At 46.7% G+C, this 23,808-nt stretch overlaps 2 protein-coding genes across 7 annotated transcripts in view; both read right to left on the bottom strand.

The window, feature by feature from the left end:
• Positions 1–7,057: 7,057 nt before the first annotated feature.
• Positions 7,058–9,443, bottom strand: LOC115531055 (FERM domain-containing protein 1-like). 2 transcript variants are annotated; one of them, XM_030340066.1, is made up of 5 exons: positions 9,186–9,443; positions 8,836–8,926; positions 8,311–8,390; positions 8,126–8,184; positions 7,058–8,014 (listed from the first exon to the last, which is right to left on the bottom strand). In XM_030340066.1, exons 1-5 carry the CDS (start codon positions 9,270–9,272, stop codon positions 7,738–7,740), a joined length of 594 nt encoding a protein of 197 aa, XP_030195926.1. In that variant the 5' UTR covers positions 9,273–9,443; the 3' UTR covers positions 7,058–7,737. The 2 variants fall into 2 exon arrangements, with proteins under 2 accessions (XP_030195926.1, XP_030195927.1); XM_030340067.1 differs by having other exon boundaries at positions 7,279–8,014; positions 9,201–9,401.
• A 2,136-nt stretch (positions 9,444–11,579) lies between these two features.
• The window catches only part of gpam (glycerol-3-phosphate acyltransferase, mitochondrial), a 29,462-nt gene continuing 17,233 nt past the window's right edge, over positions 11,580–23,808 (bottom strand). For all 5 annotated transcript variants that reach the window (XM_030339950.1, XM_030339955.1, XM_030339952.1 and 2 more), the window contains exons 11-21: positions 23,389–23,502; positions 22,996–23,081; positions 22,441–22,553; positions 20,394–20,464; positions 17,878–18,145; positions 17,149–17,321; positions 16,502–16,579; positions 15,788–15,925; positions 15,383–15,572; positions 14,813–14,871; positions 11,580–14,630 (exon numbers count right to left, since the gene is read on the bottom strand). In XM_030339950.1, coding sequence (XP_030195810.1) covers positions 14,514–14,630; positions 14,813–14,871; positions 15,383–15,572; positions 15,788–15,925; positions 16,502–16,579; positions 17,149–17,321; positions 17,878–18,145; positions 20,394–20,464; positions 22,441–22,553; positions 22,996–23,081; positions 23,389–23,502 — 1,407 coding nt within the window. In that variant the 3' untranslated portion in view covers positions 11,580–14,513. The remainder of the gene's footprint in view (positions 14,631–14,812; positions 14,872–15,382; positions 15,573–15,787; positions 15,926–16,501; positions 16,580–17,148; positions 17,322–17,877; positions 18,146–20,393; positions 20,465–22,440; positions 22,554–22,995; positions 23,082–23,388; positions 23,503–23,808) is intronic.

Genomic DNA, 23,808 nt, shown 5'->3' with positions numbered 1-23,808 from the left:
TCTCCACTCCAAAGGCACCATGGACCTCCTCGATCCGTTTCACGAGGCCCATCTCAGCTGCAGTGGATCTACTGAGTAAGTTGTTGACAGACTTTCCTCTGATAACATACACTGGGAATGAGTATGAGTTCTTCTTGTATGTGGTGTTAACTTGAAATTGTCCTTTACAGTCTAATTGACCCCCTGGGCTGGTCAAAAATACACTAGTCTGCTTCAGTTCTCTCTCTGGAATGAGCATACTGAAAGTCTCTTCACACATTACACTAGCATCAGCCCCAGTATCGATCTTAAACTTAACAGGAGTTGCACCCAGCAGAAGTTGCACTGTCCACTCATCACTCGCGTTTGCATTCACTGATCCCAGGAAGTATTCACTCTGCTCATCTGCCTCTGTTACTTCCCTCCCCGCTTTGGTTTTGCACTGGCTCTGCCAATGTCCGTTCCTGCCGCATTTGTTGCAAGCTGAATTGCGAGCGAGGCATCTCTCTGGATCCTTGTGCTCTGTTTTCCCACACCGGCTGCACTTCCTCCCGTCCTCCGTCTTTCCCGCTCTCTCGGCGTTGCGCTGCCATTTTATATTCGTCTTCCGCGCGCCCCGCACCTCTTGTATGGATGCCGTGGCTGCCATGGCCTCTGCTGCCTGCGCACTGATCTGCATGTTCACTGTTTCTGACTGGCGAACAGACTGTATAGTCTGCGCCAGTGTAAGATCCGCCATGAGCTGCAATTTACGAGACTGCTCTTTATCTTGAATCCCCACCACGATTCGGTCCCGAATATTTTCATCTCTACCCTCCCCGAACTCGCAGTGTTCTGATAAATCATAGAGAGCCCTGATGAAAGTCTCTGCCGGCTCGCCAGGCCGCTGCACGCGCTGGTGGAAAACGGCACGCTCATGGATTACATTCCGCCGCGGGAAAAATTACTCGTCGAACTTCTCCATCACTATATTGTAATTATTCTGGTGTCCTGGGTCAGTAAAAGTAAACGACTTGAAAATATTTTCCGCTTCACTCCCCATTGCGTACACCAGGGAACACACTTGTACTTCACCCGACTTCTTGTTGAGCTCCGTAGCCGTCCGATATCTCTCGAACCGCCTTTTCCAGTCGGTCCACTCCGTCGGTTTATCAAAGCTAAAACTCTCCGGTGGGTTGAACTTCGCCATGATTTACACTCTTTGCAAAACCACTGGCCACTTCTGACACCATGTAATAAAACACGGAATGTCCAGACACAGGTAAGTTGTTACTTCTGACTTTATCCAGGAGCTCTCGGGTTCATGTCCACAGCATACCGGTGAAGACTCATGTGAAAGCCCCTCCCACTGCCGTAACACCCACTAGAGTAAACATCAACAGCTACGTTACGACAGCCGTAAAGCAGAGTACCGTAAACACTCTAATACTCTGACATAAAGTAGTGAAGTTATGCTTTGCGTCGAGGCATCGGGTCATGTTTCGAGTACCTCGGCTCCTCCCCCCAAGCTCCGTATCGAGTAGGATTCACGTAGGCGAAATTACGTAGCGTGTGACGTTCGAGGCTTCTTCTCGGGCTGTTCCGCGATATGGGTTCACAATTGGCACATTTTTACAAAAAAAAAGACACTACCCAGTTCCAAGATCACTTTAATGGCTATGTAATTAATCACACTCATTCTCAGTCATCATACAGTTATATTATTACGATTATTAGTAGGCTACTGCAGTTGATAATGATAAGACATTCTATTTTGCCCGGGATGACTTAAAATCTTTGTCAAATGATTTGTTTTCTACCATGAGCTCGGGAGATAGGCTATATATGAACGGCACACTCACACGTATCACTGAAATGACCTTAATTCTCAAATGTTTTGATGTTGTACTTAGCAAACATCACATCGTCACAGGAAACTCTTTCTTTCATCATCATTTCATTCACCACTAGGTGTCGGTAGCGTACTGATTTGAAGCTTCGAGGTCGAACCACTTTGATGGTTCATCTGGCTGCGAGGCTTTGACGTTTCATGAGGCATCATCTTGGCACCACTAGTTTTAAGGTGCAAGAAAGATGTCCATGGTTCCTTGATGCCGGTTCAAAACAGGAGCTCCTCACATGTGGAATGACTCTTGTGATTTTGGAGTACGGTCCAGCTGCAGCCCCGGAGGGCAGCACCCTGGCGTTTCAACAACGACGGAAGTACTCTGGTGGTGTGACGGAAGTGATTTATTTTTTAAACTTTTTTTACACACCGCTAAATCGGAAACCAAAGATGAACCATGGAAGTAAGTGTGACTGTCAATATGCTTAATATATTGAGTAATATTCATGTTAAAGTCGTGCCGTGGTTTATTTACTTTTCGCTAAATTTCAATATAATAATACCTTTTTGAAAAATTAGCTGCACTTCCTTCATGGAAGTAAGTGAGAGTTAACCTGTTCATAATAATTATAAATATATGGAGTAAAATTCATGTTAAAGCCGTGCTGTGGTTTATTTAGTGTCATCCGTAATCACCAATGTGATAACACAGCAACACGATTTAGCAAAACTGTCATGATCTAATGGCGCTGTCCAAGGTGCAGAGCCACCGGAGCAGAAAAGTGTCTCTCAGAAAAGTGTTTCTCCCGGGGAACATCTAATAGGCTACTAAAACAAACCTAGCCTGTATAAAAAAAATGGCTATTACTATTATGAGTCATGCAATCTTATGACCATAACCATAACGAATACCACAACCAACGGTGAAATGTTTCTGTAATTCAATAGTGAGCAACTCAAGCAGGGGGCCCTAGACTTCCCTTTCTCGGGCCACATTGACCAACTCTGACGGGGGGATCCCGAGGCGTTCCCAGGCCAGTGTTGAGATATAATCTCTCCACCTAGTCCTGGGTCTTCCCCGAGGTCTCCTCCCCATTGGACGTGCCTGAAACACCTCCCAAGGAAGGCGCCCAGTGGGCATCCTTACCAGATGCCCGAACCACCTCAGCTGACTCCTTTCTAAGTAAAGGAGCAGCGGCTCTAATCCGAGTTCCTCACGGATGGCTGAGCTTCTCACCCTATCCCTAAGGGAGACGCCAGACACCCTTCTGAGAAAACTCATCTCGGCCGCTTGTACCCGCGATCTCGTCCTTTCGGTCATCACCCAGCCCTCATGACCATAGGTGAGGATAGGAACGAAGATCGACCGGTAGATCGAGAGCTTTGCCTTGCGGCTCAGCTCTCTTTTCGTTACAACGGTGCGGCAAAGCGAACGCAATACCGCCCCCGCTGCTCCGATTCTCCGGCCAATATCACGCTCCATAGTACCCTCACTCGCGAACAAGACCCCGAGGTACTTGAACTCCTTCACTTGGGCTAAGGACTCATTTCCTACCCGGAGTAAGCAATCCATCGGTTTCCTGCTAAGAGTCATGGCCTCAGATTTAGCGGTGCTGATCCTCATCCCAGCCGCTTCACACTCGGCCGCCAGCCGATCCAGTGAGTGCTGAAGGTCAGAGGCCGATGATCCCATGAGGACCACATCATCTGCAAGGAGTTCCTCAATTGTTTCTTCCAACGTCCGACGACCTCCTCAGTTGAGGTCAACAGAGTCCCATCCTTACTGTACACAGCTTGGATGGTTCCCCGTTTCCCCCTCCTGAGGTGCCGGATAGTCTTCCAGAAACACTTTGGTGCCGACCGAAAGTCCTTCTCCATGGCCTCTCCGAACTTCTCCCACACCCGCTGTTTATCCTCCGTCACGGCAGCAGCTGCAGCCCTTCGGGCCTGTCGGTACCCTGCAACCGAGTCAGGAGTCCTCCAGGATATCATATCCCGGAAGGCCTCCTTCTTCAATCGGACGGCTTCCCTGACCACCGGTGTCCACCACGGTGTCCGAGGGTTACCGCCCCTTGAGGAGCCTAAGACCCTGAGGCCACAGATAGCCACCGCAGCTTCAGCAATGGAGGCTTTGAACACCGCCCACTCCGGCTCAATGCCCCCAACCTCCACAGGAATGCCAGAAAAATTCAGCCGGAGGTGTGAGTTGAAGATACCTAGGACGGGGGCCTCCTCCAGACGTTCCCAGTTCACCCGCACTACTCGTTTGGGTTTACCAGGTCTATCCGGAAATTTCCCCCATTCCCTGATCCAACTCACAACCAGATGGTGGTCGGTTGACAGTTCCGCCCCTCTCTTTACCCGAGTGTCCAAAACATGCGGCCTCAGATCAGATGACACGATCACAAAATCGATCATTGATCTTCGGCCTAGGGTACTCTGGTACCAGGTACACTTATGAGCACCCTTATGTTCGAACATGGTGTTTGTTATGGATAATCCATGACTAGGTTATGGGTAGTATTTAAATACTACCCATAACATAAAGAAAATAAAAGTTACTAGCAATATATTTAAATTTAGTATTTAAATATATTGCTAGTAACTTTTATTTTCTTGCCCAACTTTACGATACTAATCTCTGTTATTCCAGTCTATCAACAGGCACATCACCATTCAGGTGACAGGTGTCCCCTTCCCTGCAGAAATGCACAGACTGCTGCAACAGCATCCATTGTCCATTCTGCAGTCCTACGATTTTTCACATTACAGTGTTTAAATTATTTTGACAGGGAAAATCAGTTCACATTGTGGACCTACATATACCCCCAACATGGCTCCCAATCCTTGGCTGTGACCCTCCCGTCACACTTCCTGTGAATACATTTTACTACATATTTGCTAAAAAAAAGAAAGGAACAAAGGTTAACAGGAAATTAACAATGTTAATTGTGTTTTTTCTATGGGTTGACTCTAATGGAAAGGATGCCGTTATCATTCCTATTTGGGTTCCCGGACACTTTTCTCTGTGCGTAAGTTAGAGTTGTTGTGCTTTGCAGACACTGTACTCCAAGTGACTTGCAGTGAGATAACAGGGACAGCCTCCCCCACCCCAATTTAGGGTTAAGTGCTAGCTGACTGTTGCCCAGGAGGATGGCGGATCACCCTCGCCGGTTCACGGTTACTATCCTCGGCGGAGCAATGCTATGCGGCGACCGAAGGAGAGGCCCTGGCCGTGGCCTGGGGCCTGGATTAGACACGGTATTTCACACCAGGAGGCGACAACCTCGTCGTAGTCACCGACCATAAGCCCCTTGTGGAGATCTTCGGCGACCGCACGCTAGATAAGATAAAAAACTCACGCCTGTTCAGACTCAAGCAGCGTCCCCCTCCCATGGTGCTTTGATATCGTGTACCTGCCTGGCAAGTGCAACCATGCCACTCTTCTGGCCCGGGATGTCGAGGGTGCTCCGTCACAGGCAGCCACGCCCCCCTACCATCCTCACCACCTTCCACCCCATTCGAGGCGGTGTTCGCTGACTTCTTTGATTATGGAGGCCGCCACTACCTGTTTGTCGGAGATCGACTCTCGGGCTGGGTGGTGGTCCTATGCTCCACAGCAGACACTGATCTAGGAGGCTCGGCTGGCTTGGTTCGCCACCTGCGCACGTTCTTTGCCACCGTTGGCGTGCCGGAGGAACTTTCGAGCGATGGTGGTCCAGAGTTTAAAGCTAGTCATACAGAGGACATCCTCCGATTATGGCACGTCAGATATCGAATGTCCTCGGTCGGTTTTCCACAGTCAAATGGGAGGGCGGAGGTTGCGGTGAAGACTGCTCAGCGCCTTCTGGTGTCCAACACTGGCCCAACTGCTGGTCTTGATCATGATCGCTTTTTGCGTGCCATTTTACAGTTGCGCAACACACCTGACCCCAACTGCAACCTCTCACTGGCGCAGATTATATTTGGTCGTCCCCTTCGAGACTCATTTTCATTCGTCAACAGACTAGAAAAGTTCTCGAACCCTCATATCCGGTCGCTCTGGCATCAGGCAAGGGCGGCGAAGGAGGACGCCCTTCGGACCCGGATGTCCCGCACCACTGAGTCTTTGAGGGCTCACTCGAGACCGCTCCGCCCATTGGTACTTGGTAAGATAGTATTCCTCCCGAATCAGCAGGGCCCAAGTCCACACAATTGGGACAGGTCGTGGTGGAGTCACTGGGTCATGGTCAGTATCGGGTTAGGGTTGACGGGTCGGGGCGCCTGACTTTGCGCAACCGGCGATTCCTTCGCGGCTACACTCCAGACATCCCCTACGCCCGACAGCAGCCAACTGCCCTGTTGCCGCAACCCGCGACCCTGGACCGCCAGCCCCTACCTGTCCACCCCGGCCCGGTGATGCCCCAGGGTGTTGTTCCACAGGCAGCAGCTGGACCCCGTGACACGGCTTTGGACACCTCCCCACCAAGGCCCCTGGTGAGGCATCCTCTGATCTCGGGGCCCGGGATGTCCCCGTTCCTACAGGCGTCTGCCCGGGTGCATCGCTTCCAGCGTCGCAGTCGTCCCATCTTGGACAGCCGTGCCGCACAAGGATACCAACCAGACGCTACAAGCCCGAGAAGGGCCATTGGATACAGGACTGAGTCCGTTAAGCTATTCCCATTCATAGATTTCCGGACTGGTGGGGATGCAGAGTTTACCACCGGCCACTAGGGGATAGTATTGAATTACAGACCGCTGACCGGCTCAGTTAGTAGTCAACCTTATTATGTTTGCCAGCATTACAGACGTTCCTGTTACAGAGGATATTAAGCTGTTAACATAATTCATGTAACTCCCTTATCATTCTTGATTACTATAGTTGTTGTTGTCAAGGTTGGTTTAGTTCCTGAAGATATTTATGTTAGACATGTGCATGTAGGAATTACTGGTTGTAGCTTATGTTGTAATTTTGTGCATTGCTCAATTGACATCGAGGAGTGTATTTCTCCACTGACCTCATCATAAAGGCTTTACACGTAGTTCGCTGTTGTTCAAAGTCTACTTCCTCATTTTATCTGTCCTCACTGAGGAGCCCAGCAGCTCAATCTTTACTTTAGTATATGTACACAGGATACTGGCTCAGTATGAGTATAAGTAGGCTATATAAGTACACATTCCAGGATTCCAGGAGCATCTCACTTTATTTTGAGTTGCTCCTGGAATCCCTATGTTTCTTCCTAAATAACTAATTACCATTAATGACTAGAATCATTTCATTACTTCTAGACTGAATTGAATTAATGCATTCCATACTTACCAGTAAAAATACCAATGAGAATGAGAGATGTGTGTGGTGAGAGAGAGAGAGAGTGAGAAAGAGACACACACACACAGTAGAAGTGTGTGAGGTGTGGCGGACCCTCAGACCTGTCTCAGGGTGTAGACCGTGACGGGGACGTCCTGTAGGGCGCTGGCGTCCTCTATGAAGCGCCGGACAGCCCAGGGGCGGGCCAACCCTCGGAGCGAGGCGTGCAGGGCGCCAGCGTGCCGCAGGAGGAAGTCACGGCCGCGATGCCTGATCAGCTGGAGCCACACAAAACCAAAACAACCCTCAGCTGGGTCTCCACCACGCTTATTGCTTGGAGGAAATGTACTCCTGAGAGGCTCTTATTTATTGCTAATTGTCTCAACCATTAAATATTGTTAGAACGTAATAAATGTGTTCAGAATATAAGTACGTGGTCAAATACATGCATTTAAATAAATATTTATGATGGTCTTCTGATGTCAATAGCAACAATTAAAAAATTTAACTAGACCTACATTTGTTTTTGATGACTTCATACACAGACAACGGACATGCAGCCTTTTAATGTTTGGGCTCGTTTTTCTTTTACATAAAGACAGATATGCCTGGGTGTGAAAATAAAAAAAAGTTTTAACTGTGGGCCTTAATAAAAGTTAAACACAAAGAGACACTTAACCCAAGATGGAAAATAATCTTCAGGAAGAAAATAATTCTGGTTTTGTTTCTTCTCTGAAACGATTGTGTTCTCTTTTCCATTTTGCTCATCCCCGTCTCCCAGAATCTGCTCCTCAGCGTCCCCCAACTCGGCTTGTAGCGCCGCAGCCGCCAACTGGAGGAACAGCACCTCCTGCTGGTCGCATAGAGAATCTAACATCTTCCGTCTCAGATCGCTGTAATACAGCTCTTGTGATGTACTGTCCCTAAAAACAACAAAAAATCTCACATAAGTGATAAATCTCATGATTTAATGCTATAACATGATTTTCTTCAATGTTAGCGGTTATTTAATGGCCATGTTAAGCCCAACTTACTTGATTAGTTCTACACTCTCCACATAGTGCTGCACCCTTAGAAATAGAAGAAATGTGCCCTGAAACGATTCGATCAGAAATGGACGAATTTAGATCGATTTTTATGTCATATTTGATCATATTATAGTAGATTGGATAATTTCTTCATTCCCAAAGGGACGTTCAGAGAAGATGTGTTGACTCACCTTTGTTGAAGTTCTCCTCCATTCTTTTCCTAAGTACTTTCCTAGATTCTGGTCCAAATCCACAAACAGATACTCATGTTCTGGTTAAAGAACAAAGATAAAGGGAAATGTAGATAAGGAATGAGTCTGTCCTCGACACCTGTGGAAGGCATGCATAAAACTATCTCCCGTCGATATGGCCTGCATGTAAGCTTTTTATGATTTATTTTCATAACAACAAAACTATTCCTGGTGAATAATCGATTTAAACGATAAAAAATAGATATAGAATATAATAAATAAATATTTTCAAACAAAGAAACAAAGAATTGCCTAAATAAAACACATTCGAATGTAGATGAGGTGAGGCCCTCTCCTTATCCTGCCTCTGTTTATTCTATGACGTCATCGCATTACATCGTTAACTCCCGTCAGCATTCCACGGGAAATGTATTAAAAACAAACTCTTCTTCCTCCCACACAGAGCAACACCTTCACACTAGAAAGTATGGTCGGACCGGCGGTACCAGAGTTTGAATCTCTCACCTAGGAAAATGGCGAGACCAAAGATTTGGAGCGACCTCACGCCACACATCAAGGTCACATGATCCAACACCTGTCTACCTATGGAGCTCACCTGGTGAAGACACAAACATTATGGTAATATATGACCTCTGCACTCTATCCCTGTGTGTGTGTTTGTGTGAATTGAAAGAAAGAAAAGAGAAAGGAAAAGTAGCAACAACAAAAACACACAAAACCCTGATTAATATATCTATATAAATATATACATATATATTATAGATTTAAGTCGAGAGAGGGACCCAGTGAGAGAGAGAGAATGTGGTTAGTGTTTGAATAGTTGCAAAGAGACCCTGTATTGAAAGCGTACTAACCCTGATAGGACTCACCCTGACGATGCAGTCCAGACGCTGTTTATTGGACAGAACCACACACACCCGTCTCACCTGCCTCTTCCTCATCCTCGACAGCCAACCTTAAAGAACTATCCTAGCAAGCCTCGCTCTGACAGCAAATTCTTCCTCAGAATCTCGGCTGGGTGTCCCCACTCCTCCTCCTCCTCCTCTGACCGGAGGTCAGAGAAACAAGCACGCCTCCCACGCCCTCCTCCAAGGATCACGGACCATTAAGACACTCCTCCCACTCCCGGCAGTGACCAAAAACAGTGCACCTCCTCCTTTCTTCCTCCTCCTCCCAGAAGACTACCCCCTTTTCTTCCTCCTCTTCCTCCCATAAGACTACCCCCTCTTCTCCTCCTCCTCCTCCTCCTCCCATGAGACTACACCCTCTTCTCCTCCTCCTCCCATGAGACTACACCCTCTTCTCCTCCTCCTCCTCCTCCCATGAGACTACACCCTCTTCTCCTCATCCTCCTCCCATGAGACTACACCCTCTTCTCCTCCTCCTCCCATTAGACTACACCCTCTTCTCCTCCTCCTCCTCCTACTCCTCATGTGCAGGTCCTCACTGATCTGATGTGCTGCATTTAAAAGTAACAGGATGATCTCAACCAAACGGTCAAAGAGCAACTGATATCAACAGAGAAAGCTCAACAAGCTGAGCTCAAAGAGCTGGAGCAGGAAATAGAAGGTCTGAGCAATAGAAGCTCAGAGGTGGAGCTGCTCTCACACTCTGAAATCAACCTCAATTTCCTCGAAACCTTCAGATCCCTGATGAATCCTCCACCCACGGACTGGACGATGGTGGAGGTCCGTCCTCCGTCATTCGTAGGGACCTTGAGGTGATCCCTGGATCAGCTGGAGGAGACACTGAACATGGAGGTGAAGAAGCTGCGTGGTGATGAACTAAAGTGGGACCAGCAGTATGAAGTAAATGTGACTCTGGATCCTGATACAATTAATCCCCAGCTCATCCTGTCTGAGGATGGGAAACAAGTACATCACGGAGGCCTAGAGGATAAACTCTCAAACAACCTTCAGAAATTGACATGCAAACATTTGTTCTTACGAGGCAAGAGTTTCACCGCAAGGAGATTTTACTTTGGGGTCCAGGATAAAGACAAGATTATATGGCGTTTAGCATTAGCCAGTGAGTGAGCTGATATTCACCCCTGAGAAGATGACCCTGCTTTCTGCCTCCCTCTGAGAGCAGAAGGTGGGGCTGTTTGGTGACTATGACGAGGGTCTGCTCTCCTTTTATGATATGGAAGCCAGGGTTCAAATCTTCTTTGCTGCTGGCTGCACCTTTAGTGAGCCTCTCTATCCAATCCTCTCTCCAGGTCTAGGCTGGTAGTATAAGCTCTACCCCGCTGACCCTCTCAACAGTCAAACAGACAGCAGGGTCTTTGTTTAATAATCAAATGACCAAATGTACCAATGTTGATTCCTGAATGGGGTCTATACAATTTTGATCTGAGAGATCTGTATTAATGTCGTACTGCTGGCATTGAACAAGGAAAAATTCTATAAGAATATAAACAGCTGCTGAATATCACCCAATGCACAGTAAATGGTTAGATTACACTTTATATTTTGTCGGTTTTCACCAGATGCTTTAACATGTTTAATGCTATAACATTTTTAACATTGGCATTTATGTAGAAGAGGACTCATTTTAATCAAATAATAATTCATCATTTCTATTGTTTTTAAAGTCTGAATAGTGGATGGAAAAACTACAATGTTCTTGCACTCTTGTGATTTAAATAAAAAGGAAAAGCCAAAAAATGTAATGTGTATGCCTACTTATCATTGTTATAGATAATTTCAGTGGAATAGAAACATTCCAGTCAAATAGCAATCAGTATAAATAGTTTATCTGTTGCCTTTTAAGACTAATGGAACATATTCAAATTGCTGAAGAATTGCAAGTTTGTAGTTCATAGTGACCACATGTAAAGATTCTCCTCATGTGTGCGAGTACCGTAACTGTCTTGTCAGCTCCTCTCCATCCTCTCCTCTATTTCTCCTCTTATTTCGTGCGTTAAAATGTCATCAGGTTAAGCCACAGGGTACAGGTTAAGCCTTAACCCATACCTGATCATAAATGGTCATTTTAATTCATTGTTGCTTTCGCTTAATTCCAATGATATATATAATTAAGTGAAACGGCTGAATAGTAACTTTTAGACAAGACAAGTGAGACAGGGAGAGAATGAGATGCGTGCAGTGTGTGTGAGAGAGAGAGTGAGAAAGACTCAAAATACCAGTGAGGCCCTTGCTTTGAAAACCTTGAATTATATTTAAAAAAAAAAAGAGATGAGATACTAGCACCCCTTATCCTCATAAGAAAGTGACACAGCACAGGCATTTTGGTTAATCGATCATTAATTTAATCAAAAACAAATCCTACTGATGTCAACAGTGCTTGGACATTGATTTTGTTTCAACAAACAAACAACAAAAAAAGGACTTATTCTGCCAGTTGGCTGGTGATTCCTCTAACGGTAAACTCAAGTGCAATTGTTCCTATTTTTTGTTACTATTATTGACATTTCTTTTATTCCCGGCTGGCCGGGTGTTAACATGCACAAAACGGAAACAGCAAACCGCAGAGAGAGGAGAGAAGAGAGAAGAGAGAGGAGAGAGGAGAGAGGAGAGAAGAGAGAGAGAGAGAGAATCCGGTATCTGATACACACATCAGTACTTTCAGCTACCGAGGAGATGTTTTTGCATTGTTTTTCAGTATGCTAGCAATGGGGAAGCTCTTTCTTTCACTTCAAGAGGTCGTTAGACTGCGACACGTTTGTGCGTACAACATGTAACACGATCGTCACGGCGACCGGCGGTTCGAAATCCCCCCGGACGAAACTTACATTCAAGAGGTGACGGGGGAGGGGAGGGGGGGAGACTTTACCGAACACACACGCACACACGCACGCACACACACACACACACACACGATAAAGACATTTCTCGGGTTGGGCACAGAGTTTGTTTTGGAAGTACTGAGGCGCCCAGAGGATTCTTCAAGTACAGTACAGAGTACATACAGTGTACAGCAAGTACAGTGAAGTACATGTATGTGATAGTACATACAGTACGGCAAAGTAAAGTTCAAAACAGAGTTGTTGTTGTGTGTTGGCTTCCCATCAGGGATCTGTTGAAGCTGCTGCAGTAGTATTGCTATAATAGTCGTTTGTCCTGTTTGAGACATTGAAATGATGGTGTTCATATGGTAGGCCTACACATTGGTAGCAGCTTAATCTCAACACACACACACAGATCGGATACATAACTAGTTGCCCTCAACAAAGACCACATGACACATCCTTCTTGTGGATTGTAGCATTTGATTGTTGAATGCCGTGGACAAATGACTCTACATTTGTTTGAAGGTATTCCATAACATGGGTCATGCCAACCGATTCAAAAATATATATTGTAGTCACATTTTTATTTTTAAGGGTTTGACTTGTATCACTGACCATTCAACATCCACAGAGACTTCACTTCTATTCACAAAACCAACCAAAGGGGGCTCCATTTTGACAGTCATTTTACGTTCATAATTTAATATTCAACATATTTACACTGTTTCATATAATGCCCCAAACATCCCCCTTCCAAAGTCTTCCCAACTTGGCCTATACACACACAGAAACACACACACACACACACACACACACACACACACATCTTCATGCTTCTTCAGATCACCTACACTTCATGTTAAAAGATTAAGGGTAACTTTTGTTCGATCCGCTTGACTGCTCAAGCAATCATTTTTATGTTTTCGGTTGAAAGAAATGAATGGATACAGACAAAAATGATTTTGACAATCCCATTTGAAAACCATTCTTCTTTAACACCAATATTTAGGTTAAATAATGTCAATGACACAACAATGCAAAGTGTTTTTCCTCATCTTGAACCAGAAGTGGTTGAGCTAACACGGGTTTGCCGACAGGGGAACTAGTGGATATGTACATCTCAAAGTTAGCATCTCATTAGCCTGGTCAAAATAATACCCAAGAGTGACAGCAAGAACTATTCGGCCTGCTTCATCAGTGGTACTGGAATATGTATCCAAATATCTGGAGAAAACATCTAAAATAGAAGGCTGCCAAACCTAGATTTCATCATCTTTAAATCTAGACATTTTTCTGTGCTTAATCAATTTCAACCTTTGTCGTTTTAGAAATAGGTTACATATTTTTGATTAATCTACATCTCCTTTTGAATCATCTTATCTGAGAGAGAAAAATAAATCATTGCACTTGGCTACTAGAGTTTGAGGCTCGAACTATGCTGGTATTTCATCCAGTACATCTAGCTAGTTTTAAGCGGGGAGACTATATAATCTAAGGGTTTTCTATAGTTACTAGATGTATGAAACAACAAAAGTTGTAACTATGTATCTATATTTATGATTAAATGGTGTATACATCAAATGTTTTTTCACCATGACACCTCTAATTTCATGCGTGTAACTTAGCATGTAACGTTGAATGGCTTTCAGAGTCTGCTCTTCAACACTGATGCGTTACGCATTATACACATTTGTACATTTTGTCTTTTGAGGGAAGTTTAACATATATTTTTTTCCGGATTCATCCGTTAACTTGCATGAGTTTACAATTCGACATAAAAACGCTTTCCAGTCGACGGCCATTCCTGATGCAGAATTCGATGGTTTGACTTTCGACGTTTGCATGAAATGAAGCATGCTTTGCATGGAGTTTGCTCTCAATACCACAATAATTATTTAAAGAGTTGGAAAGGGTAATATCATCATTTCAAAAGTTTCCTTAAAGATTCATTCCACCTTTGAACCCATTTCTTCCAGGGGTTTAGGATCTACACGGGACAGAGGGCAGTACCTCTGGGCGTCCACTGGGGGTGTTCATACGTTAAACTAGCTGCTAAAAGCTAGCTGCTGAGAGCTAATGGATAAGAGATAGCGGCTAGCAGCTAACAGCTGAGAGCCAGCGGCTAGCTGCCAGCGGCCAAGAGCTAGCGGCTAGCAGCCAAGCGCTAGTTTCCCTCTACGGCTAAGACGAGACTTGTGCCCTTGAGCAAACAGTGACAGAAGGCTGGCCTCGCGACTCCTCGAGCTAACGGCTATCGGTTAGCGACTAGCGTATGAAGGCACTTCCTGGTAAAGCTTTCCACAGAGTATAGCACCTGGGAGAAATAAGAAGTAGCCAGTAGAAGCCCTTGTTTCCACGGGGGGTTGGGGTCCTGGTAGTGGTGGTGGGTGGGGGGGTGGTGAGAGGGAGGTGTTGGAGGACCTGGGTGGGGTCACTGCAGGATGAAGGCCAGGATGTAGTGCAGGAGTTTACTGCGGTGTGCCTGAGGTAGGAAGGTGGTGCTAAGCTCCAGGGTCGTCACCCTGTTCTCCCGCCTCTCCTTCAGAACCTGGAGAGCCAATCACATCGTAGGAACGGGTAAAGATGTCAGTGTCATTGTTGCTTGTCTAAAAATTTAGACAGTATGATTATGATAGTTTCCCAGATGTTAACCAGTTCTCAACTCAGCACAACTGATGTCACATTAATCAATTATTATTAAAAGGATTAGCTTTTTATGTTTGCTCTCACCCCAAGCTCTTTGAACGTCTTCACTGTGTTTTTGACCAGGTAGTGCGTTGCACTTTCACCTAGAGGAAAACAGATGCATGATTGGTCAACTGGGAACCTTCACCAAACTGCAGTTCACATGACTGAATCACAACATAAATAATCTACCGTGAATATAACAAACAATGTGCATAAAGAAATCAGGAGACAATCAAACAACAGAGTAAAAAAGGTATAAAACCTAATGAAGAATATACCATAGTGTTGGCCACAATTACATACATTATGTACTTTTTCTTTCTCAAATATACAGTACCGGTATATATTTTTTTTTTTTCTGTACATTTGCAAAAAGTATATATTTTTTTCTTCTGAATGTTCATAATCGTATTTAAATATATTTTTTACATGCATTATTTATCGCATTTTACTCACTATATTTGATTACATTTTCCCTTGAATATTACTGACATTCTGTGATACCCAAATCCTAGTCCGGGATAAATGAAGCTTATCTGTATCTTGGAACCTATCCGAGGGCTGTGTCTCGTCGTGTCTCAGCCCTCTTTGAACCAATCAGAGAGAGCTTACCGTAGGCGGCCACGCCCCTCTCGGTGCGGGTCAGCAGGTATCTGAAGAGCTGCTGGGTGTACTCCCTCTCGTCCACCGGCTGCTTCAGGCTGTGGACCAGGATGGCCGCTCCGCTGTACGCCTCCAGCACCGGGCTGAGGAGACGCTGCAGGAACACAAAGAACTCCTGGGGCTCGGCGGAGGTGCTCACCTGCAGGGGGGGTGGGGGGGGGGGGAAGAGAGAGAGAGCGAGAGAGAGAGAGAGAGAGCGAGAGAGAGAGAGAGCGAGAGAGAGAGCAAACAAATCAAAAGTTCAAGTCAGTAACATGGGAAAAGCAACATGGCCTCTGTATTTCCGTCTCTTTTGTAAGCCGTGCCACTCAAAGCCTTCTACATGAGCGTCTTAAGGCCAAAGGGGGCACAGACCTTGAGGTAGCGGTCCCTCTGCTCCTCCCCGAAGTCGCTGTCCTCGTCCTCCTCGTCGCTCCTCCAGGACAGGGGCTCGGGGAACTTCTTGGGCCACGGCTCCTCGGTGGGGCTGGGGCTCAACTCCTCCTGGTCCTCCTGGTGTGCACACACACACACAGGAAAAACACACACACACACACACACACACACACACACACACACACACACACGTTGAAAACTGTGCCACTGCAAGAGGAGAAGGTAATCCCAACTAGGATAAAATATATGTTATCTTATTTTGACTATTTAGTGGATTGAAACCAGCCCCTTTCTTTAGATAGGGGGTCCAAGGACCTAGCCACCATCTAGCCCCCGATATATACACCACTAGGTATTTGCCTAGCATACCAGTACCGTTACAGGCTACATGTTGTTAGTCTCTTATTTAGTTACACGCTTCGTGTGTGGGTATGCTAGTTCCATGACACAAATGCTACAGTGAAAGAAAACACGCTGGGTGACCTGTCTGTTTCTGACACACGGGGGCAATATAGAGCAGCAACGCTTTCCCCACTTTAGAATTCTGTCGCCCCACCTGTGGATTCCGTGTTGGCCCAGAACTTCACACAAATATTCTGCGATGTAAAATAAATGACAAAATAATATAATGTTTATTGTGTGTGGGTCCCGTGACCAGCGTGAGACGGAAGACCCCCGAGGCAGTGGACTGACCTCTGCCACGTAGAGGACCCCGTACTGGATCAACCGTGCCACGGCGTCGTGGAACACCTGGTAGACCGTCTGACAGGGCTGAGGGAGACGGGACAAGAGGGAGATATCAGGACCTGCCCCGACGCCGTGGGGGGGGGGGGGGGGGGGGGGGGGGGGTTGAAATACAAACCAACTACTGTACTGTATAAACTATGCATTCTTATGAACATATAAATCATCGACTGCAGTTACATAGAGCTTTTTTACCAGTGGCCACTTTGAGCACTCTATAATATTGCCTAACTCCTGGCAGGGTGGGGCGACATGCTCAGGGACACCTCGACACTCTACGAGGAGCCGGGGATCGAACTAGCAACCTCCTGGTCAACCCGCTGTACCTCAAGAGCCACATGCCGCCCCTATATATACTATATATATACTATTGTAAATGTATATTTACAATAATATATAGTAGTATAATGTCTTTTCTTATTTTTTAACTATTGTGATTAACTTCATCAATCCATTATCAAGCAGAGATATACTTTATTTTTACTAAATGCATTTTCACCAGGACGATGATTAAATGTTTTTTATGAACCTGTATTTCGTCATCGCTACACATCAATCACTGTGGGGGGGGGGGGGTGGCCGAGGGCGGGACTTACCGGCGCCACCGCCACCTCATTGGTCAGGAAGTGGGCGAGTCCTGCGGCCTTGCGGATCAGCCTCTCCTGGCTCAGCAGGGTGCAGCTGGCGGTCACTGCGCCGCCCACCGCAGCACTCTGGGAGGACTGGCTCTCGGCCGCCAGCTCCCGCTGCAGTGCCAGCACGCTGCAGGCTAAGGGGGGGGGGGGATGTAAAGGTCATTTACAGCAGGCGTGACTGTGACTCTATCAAGGGTGTCAGTTGTAGGGGGTATGGGCCAAAACGAATGGATAGCCACTAGGGAAGACTATCTATGCAGATGGAAGAGCGCCATCACGCCCCTGGCATGGCACGTGAAGCATCTCACACCGTCCGTCCCACACTAAACGCAGCACACTCAAGGCCTATTTATGGTTCCACGTCGATGCAACGCAATGCGCCGACGCTTCGACGCAGTCGTGAACCTGTGTTGGTTCTGCGGCGGGTTTAAGCGAGCGAACCAATCACAGCCCCTTGCTGCTTCGTCGTCTCGACGCAAGGTTACAACTTTTTGGACGCAAGGACGTAACGGGGGTCGGTAAAACCCCTTGCGTTGCGTCGACGCGGAACCATAACAAAGCCTTTAGCGTCGCACACTTGGTGTCGCACGTCCTGCTTGCAGACTCATTATGGCATCGCAGTATCACACTGCGTACTGCCACACACACTGAGCACCCCACACACACTGAGCACCACAGCCCCCTCCCTACCGATGACGGCGTCGGAGATGAAGACGTGGAAGAGGCCGTTGCTGTAGAAGTTGAGCTCGAACAGCGCCGGCACCGTGTTGCTCGGGGCGACGGTGAACTCGCCGTTGCGGTTGGAGCTGCTGGTGACATTGACGCAGTTGCCCAGCAGGTGGAGCGCGTGCATCACCACGTCCTCCGAGTTCCCGGAGAAGCCCAGGTCGAAGTCCCGCGAGAGGATCTCCTCCTTCATGTTGAAGAAGTCCTCCACCAGCTTGGACAGCACCACCCCCTGGGGAGCAGACCGCCGTCACAACCTGCTCTCACTGCTGCAGTGACTCCATGGACGTGATATAGGAGAGTGGCTCATGAGCGAAAAACACTGTAGCGTTGTACACGGTTTTCTTAACACAACATAACGATGCCACAAAAGCTACTTCCCTCTATTGCTTTCCTGTGTGAAACTACACTCAATATAAGGATATAACTGATGGTTTATACCACGCTTTTCTAACCAGTGGCCACTCAAAGAGCTTTACAATATGGCCTCACATTAGCCCGTTCATGCACACGTTTACACGCCGACGGCGGAGTCAGCCATGCAAGGTGACAGCCAGCTCGTCGGGAGCATTTAGGGTGAGGTGCCTTACTCAGGGACACCAGGGGTCTCATTTATAAAACTGTGCGTAGGATCGTTACTAAAAATGTGCGTACGCCCAGAAGCCAAGTTTTGCGTGCGCCAAAAAATATTCAGATTTATAAAACACTGCGTACGCACACTTGTACGCAATCTTTGCTTTATAAATCACATACTGACTATAATTGTGCGCAGCTGAATCAGCTTCACGTTCCGCCCTCTACACGCCCCTTTTTAACCATAAATGGTCAATGCAAATGACCTCATGAATGCGATCTGCATATAAAACAGACTCAGATGCCGGTATTATGTCTTGTTGGAAATAATGGCAGAAGTACTGAGAAAATCAAAAAAGCGAAATTTCACGGAGGTTGAAGTGGAGACACTTGTGGGTGAGATGGAGGCCCGAAAGGTAGTTTTGTTCGGCGGTCATGGGATTGGAATCGCCAACAACAAAAAGCAGAGTGAGTGGCAACATGTTGCTGCAGCAGTGAACTCTGTCAGTAGCACGGAGCGCACAGTCCCAGAATTAAAAAAGAAGTGGTCTGACATAGAGTTACATATTTTTATGTAGCCTACCAATAAGTCGTTATGGTCCCTAAATACCCTCTCCCTCCGAATCCTGCATGGTCCGCCAGAAGTGCCATATGGTGCAGCATTACCACGGCGCTCACCTCTGTATTTATAGGGTTACGGTAATAAGACTGACGAGAACGCCTTGGATAATCAGTTTGTAATTACCCACGTAAAATGTTCTTGAACATAACCCCTTTTTAATGCCTGATTTGTCATGAAAAGCATCAAGAGTAACGGACAACGATTGTGATGAGTGTGGCTTGGTTTTTCACACTTGGGATTTAATTGACATTTGATCATGTGTTTACAGTGTCACATAAAAATATTATGTTATTGACACATGTTGGACAGATGCTTTATTCCATGCAGTCGCGCCGTCAGTGGACAGTATGGAGTGACGGGATTAAATATAGAGAATTTCTTTTTATTTCTATTCTAAGGAGATATTTCTGGAGTTATAACTGAGAAATAACGCAGTGGACTTAAATTATTCTGATTAGGATTTAACGCATGATACGGGTTGAAATTAAATTGATGAAGGGCGATGATAAAACATAATCGTTCTTCTCACTCTGCAATTCTTCGGTCTGACTTCAGTTCACCACCACACCGTCTGTGTCGCCAATTCTCCTTTTCCTCCAAACCATGCGTACGCATGGGTCAGAGTTTGCTTAGGGCTGCGCACATTTTCCCGTCAAGTTGGTTTATTATAGATCACAACCTTGGCGTGAAAAGTCACGTACGCAACTTTCAGCCCCGTTTTGTGCGTACGCAACGGTTATAAATGAGACCCCTGGACACTCGGAGGAGTTGAACTAGCAACCTTCCGGTAACCAGCCAACGCGCTCTACCTCCTGAGCTACATGCCGCCCAAATAGTACACATTTATAAGTGGAACCAAGGATTAAATGTTGCTGTAACAATGGCTAATTACACTCCTTGGTCAGAAGATGGCAGCAGTTCACCCCTAACTCAAAGATCAGCCAGGGAGAGGGATGATATGTGATATGAATGGGGAGAGGATCACCTTGGTCTGAACAACAGACGAGGAATGTGTACAGCGAGAGAGCGAGAGCGAGAGCGAGAGAGAGAGGAGGTGGTATAATAGACGCAGGGAAACAAGAGGTCACAGAGTCAGAGAGGTCTGGTTTCGTGGAAGCGATGGGGGGGCGGAGGGTCAGGCGAGGTTAGAAGAGCCAGTCTATGTCAACAAAGCCGGGGGGGGGGGGGATTATATATTCTGTAGACAAATACGCTGGTGCTTGTAGTGAAGTCAAGTCGACCTCACTCGTCTGTGGCGAGAGAGAAGGGGGGGCTGGAGTCCTACCTGTCTGTGGCGATAGAGCAGCAGACAGGCTACGATGTGGGTCGACATCACGGCTGAGGACTTATTCGCCGCTGTGGGGAGAAGAGATGAAAGGAGAGAGAGAGAGGACACTGAGTGACTTCACACAGATTACCGAGGGCCCCGGAGGGACACTTTAGAGACACATGGGCCCCCCCAGGGTGACAGTACGACAACACTGTATACCAGCCTGAGTGCTAATGGCACAGCATCACACCGTGCTAGCAGGGGTAGCACATCACTGCTAGCGGAGGTGGAGGAAATGTAGCAGACATTTGGATTGACTTCCAAAGAAACTATGTGTATCTGTATTTGAGTGTGTGTATGTGTGTGTACATATTGTATGTGTGTGTGTGTGTGTATCTGTGTGTATCGGTGTGTGTGTGTGTGCATGTATCTGTGTATCAGTTTGTGTATATATTGTGTGTGTGTGTGTGTGTATCTGTGTGTATATATTGTGTCTGTGTTTATTTCTTTTGTGTGTGTGTGTGTGTGTATCTGTGTGTGCCTGTATTTATTTATTTTGTGTGTGCGTCTCTGTTTGCGTGTGTGTGAGCATCACGGCGGCGGCGGCGGGGTCACCAGCGTTCATCTTGAACACGCGGTGCAGGTGGAGGAGTGTAAAACATTTACAAGCAGCACCACTGATACTGCAGCTCCAGCCCTGCCTCCCTCCTCCTCCCTCCCTCCTCCTCCCTCCCTCCCTCCCTCCCACCCTCCCCCATCCCGGCTTCCCATTGGCTGAGAACAAACATGCCATCTGGCTGCCGGCCTTCTGATTGGCTGAGACAGGGCTCGTGGAGGAGAATGCAGCTGAGTGAGCCGGGGAGAACCGGTTCGCGTGCCGTGTACCCCAGGATGTAAAACCCGGAGCGGGGGAGGTCAGGGAGGCGGACCGGAGCTGTTCCTCACAGCAGAGGATGCTTGGGGGTTCAGTATTTGCCTCAAGTACCTCCATGTACCACACTACCTCAGGCAGACACACAACTCAGCATCACAACTGCCGCACAGTTTAACGTATGACGCTTTTTCAACTGCAATATCAGAGAGAAAGTACCTTCAATTGATGTCGACTGCTGCCTCGATTATTGCTACAAATGTTTACACTTTGTCTTACTGTCTATTGTAAATGTATATATTCTGACGAGAGTGAACCCCCAGATTTAGACGGCGGAGCGTTACAGTGGCAGTCATCTCAGGGCGAGGTTTCCTCAGTGCAGGGCTACGGTACAGAGCTCTCCGTCGCTACAGGGGTGGTTCTGTGAGGGGGAGAGCCTGACACAGCAAGGAGAGGGGAAGCTGGGGGGGGTTCTGCCTACACAACACTTCCCCGAGAGGGAGGGGAGGGGCGAGAGGGAGGGAGAGAGGGAGGGAGGGAGAGAGGGAGAGTGGGAGGTGTATTTGGGGTGCTGACACAGCAGTCCACAGCAGTGGGGGAAGACGTTTAGCGGCTGATGAGAAGGCAACCATTAACTTGGATTTAATCCGATTCCACTGCAGGTTTAATCTGATTCAACTACCGATTTTATCTGACCATATACCAGGTTTAATCTGATTTAAACTACAGATTTATTCTGACTGGTCAGATGAAATTATTCTAGGTTAATCAAACTAAAATACAGGTTTCATCTGAATAAAAAAATGGTTGAATCTGATTTTAGTACTGATTTTATCTGAACATATTACAGCTTTAAACTGACCAAAATGTTCAAATGATATCATTAGTTTTAAACTCCAGGTCCAATCCGACTAAAATAAAGGTTTTATCTGAATAAACTACAGGTTTAATGGCATCCAAATACATCTATTCATTGTGAAAGATTTAACCATCGAAACTTATACTTCCTCCTGGTAAAAATTCTGCTTTTCCCAGTCCCTAAGTACAATTTATTTTATTTCACTACACGACGAGATTCAATCGAACAAAATGACATCCTTCCCAGTGACACAAATGCAAACTAACCAGCTCCATGTATTCCCAGCAGAAGGAGGAGAGCTGAGTGGATAAGAGTCTGAGAGGGTTCCTTACTGAAGAGGACGTGCTTGGCCAGGTTGGAGATGACGTTTCGTCTGGAGATCTCGTCAGGTAGGTCTCCGTTAGGCTCCTCCCCCTGGGGGTTCTGGAACGGTGCCGCGTCGGGCCTGGAGAGAGAGAGCACATGGAGACGGATGGTATCAGAACAAAATGGATTCTGCTTTTCTCCCCTCCACACACAGTTTGATGTTTCCGTCCTCCAAATAACCGTTCTTGTGCACCACACATTTTGTTTCGTCAGCTGCATCTAAACAAATTGAACCATGTTTGTTTGGAGATGAAGGGACTCTTATTGTGAAGGCACAGCTGGCGTACAGTAACTGTTGCGTGTTTTCGGGAATCGTCTCCATGGTGACACTGAGCGAAAGCAGGGGGTTCATGTGACCAGGACTTGTTGATGTTTCAGCTGGGATGCATGCAGAGAAAGAGTCTGTGTGTGTACGTAGCTGTAACTTTTATTTTTACTTGTAACACACAGTTGTAACAATGGTGTGAGAGTAAGGGAGTGTATATGTGTATGTGTGTTTGTGCACACGTGTGTACACCTACTGGGCAGAGATGATGATGGGTACCAGGGTGTGTTCAAGGGAGGGAGGGGGGGGGACGTTTCGGGTCCGCTGGCTGTCAAGGTACTCCTACAGTTCAAAAAAAACATAATTAACATAAGAATCATGAAGAAGAAATCTGAGCACGATGCCAACACATTGACTTTATAGCATAACGCTAATAGCGAAATGCCAATATCCAGGATGATGATAGTAAGAGGCTGAAGCACGATGCTGATAGCAAGAAGCTGAAAGCACGATGCTGAAAGCACCGTGCTTGGAATGTGACGTTTATAGCTACTGTACATGCTTATACTGCTAGCGTCACCAAGCGCTGCTTTGTATAGGAGTCTAGTGTCTGGATGCTACTGTGGGTGTTGTCTGGAGGAGGGCTGACCTTCAGGGAGAAGGGCTGGGTGAAGTCCACTCGAACGCAGCCGTAGTTCTTCCTTAGCATGCGGAACACACCGCACGCCACGCCCCACAAACTCTCGTTCTTCTTGGGCTTCCCCTGACATCAAGGAGAGAGGAAGTCACACACTTATACTCTAAGCTGTTCAACCTTTTACCAAGTGCAGTAGTAATGAACTAATAACGGTTGAATTATATTTGAAGTGGATCCAAGTGGATGTAACTTTATTTTGCTAGAAACCAAGAATGTGAGCCAAAACGAAGCAGAACCCAATCGTGAACGAAAACTATCGATCCCACCCAACGTTATCGCAACCTTAAAGAATACCTCACCCTTAAAGCTGTGTATCTTTCCTTACCAGGAAAGAGATTTAAGTACGTCGATGACATGGACTGAGGCCAAAGA

The sequence above is a fragment of the Gadus morhua genome, chromosome 18, assembly GCF_902167405.1.
Source record: "Gadus morhua chromosome 18, gadMor3.0, whole genome shotgun sequence".
Taxonomy (NCBI): Eukaryota; Metazoa; Chordata; class Actinopteri; order Gadiformes; family Gadidae; genus Gadus; species Gadus morhua.
Note: the sequence above shows the minus strand (reverse complement) of the source record. Positions and strands in the feature narration are given on the sequence as shown.

What these genes read in the sequence shown, in the direction of transcription:
- LOC115531055 (XM_030340066.1), bottom strand. Translation starts at nt 9,272, where the DNA reads ATGAGGAAGAGGCAGGTGAGACGGGTGTGTGTGGTTCTGTCCAATAAA. An exon ending in TCAGGGTGAGTCCTATCAGG is followed by an intron (nt 8,927 to 9,185) that starts GTTAGTACGCTT and finishes TGTCTTCACCAG; the next exon opens with GTGAGCTCCATAGGTAGACA. An exon ending in GGAGGAGAACTTCAACAAAG is followed by an intron (nt 8,185 to 8,310) that starts GTGAGTCAACAC and finishes GAATCGTTTCAG; the next exon opens with GGCACATTTCTTCTATTTCT.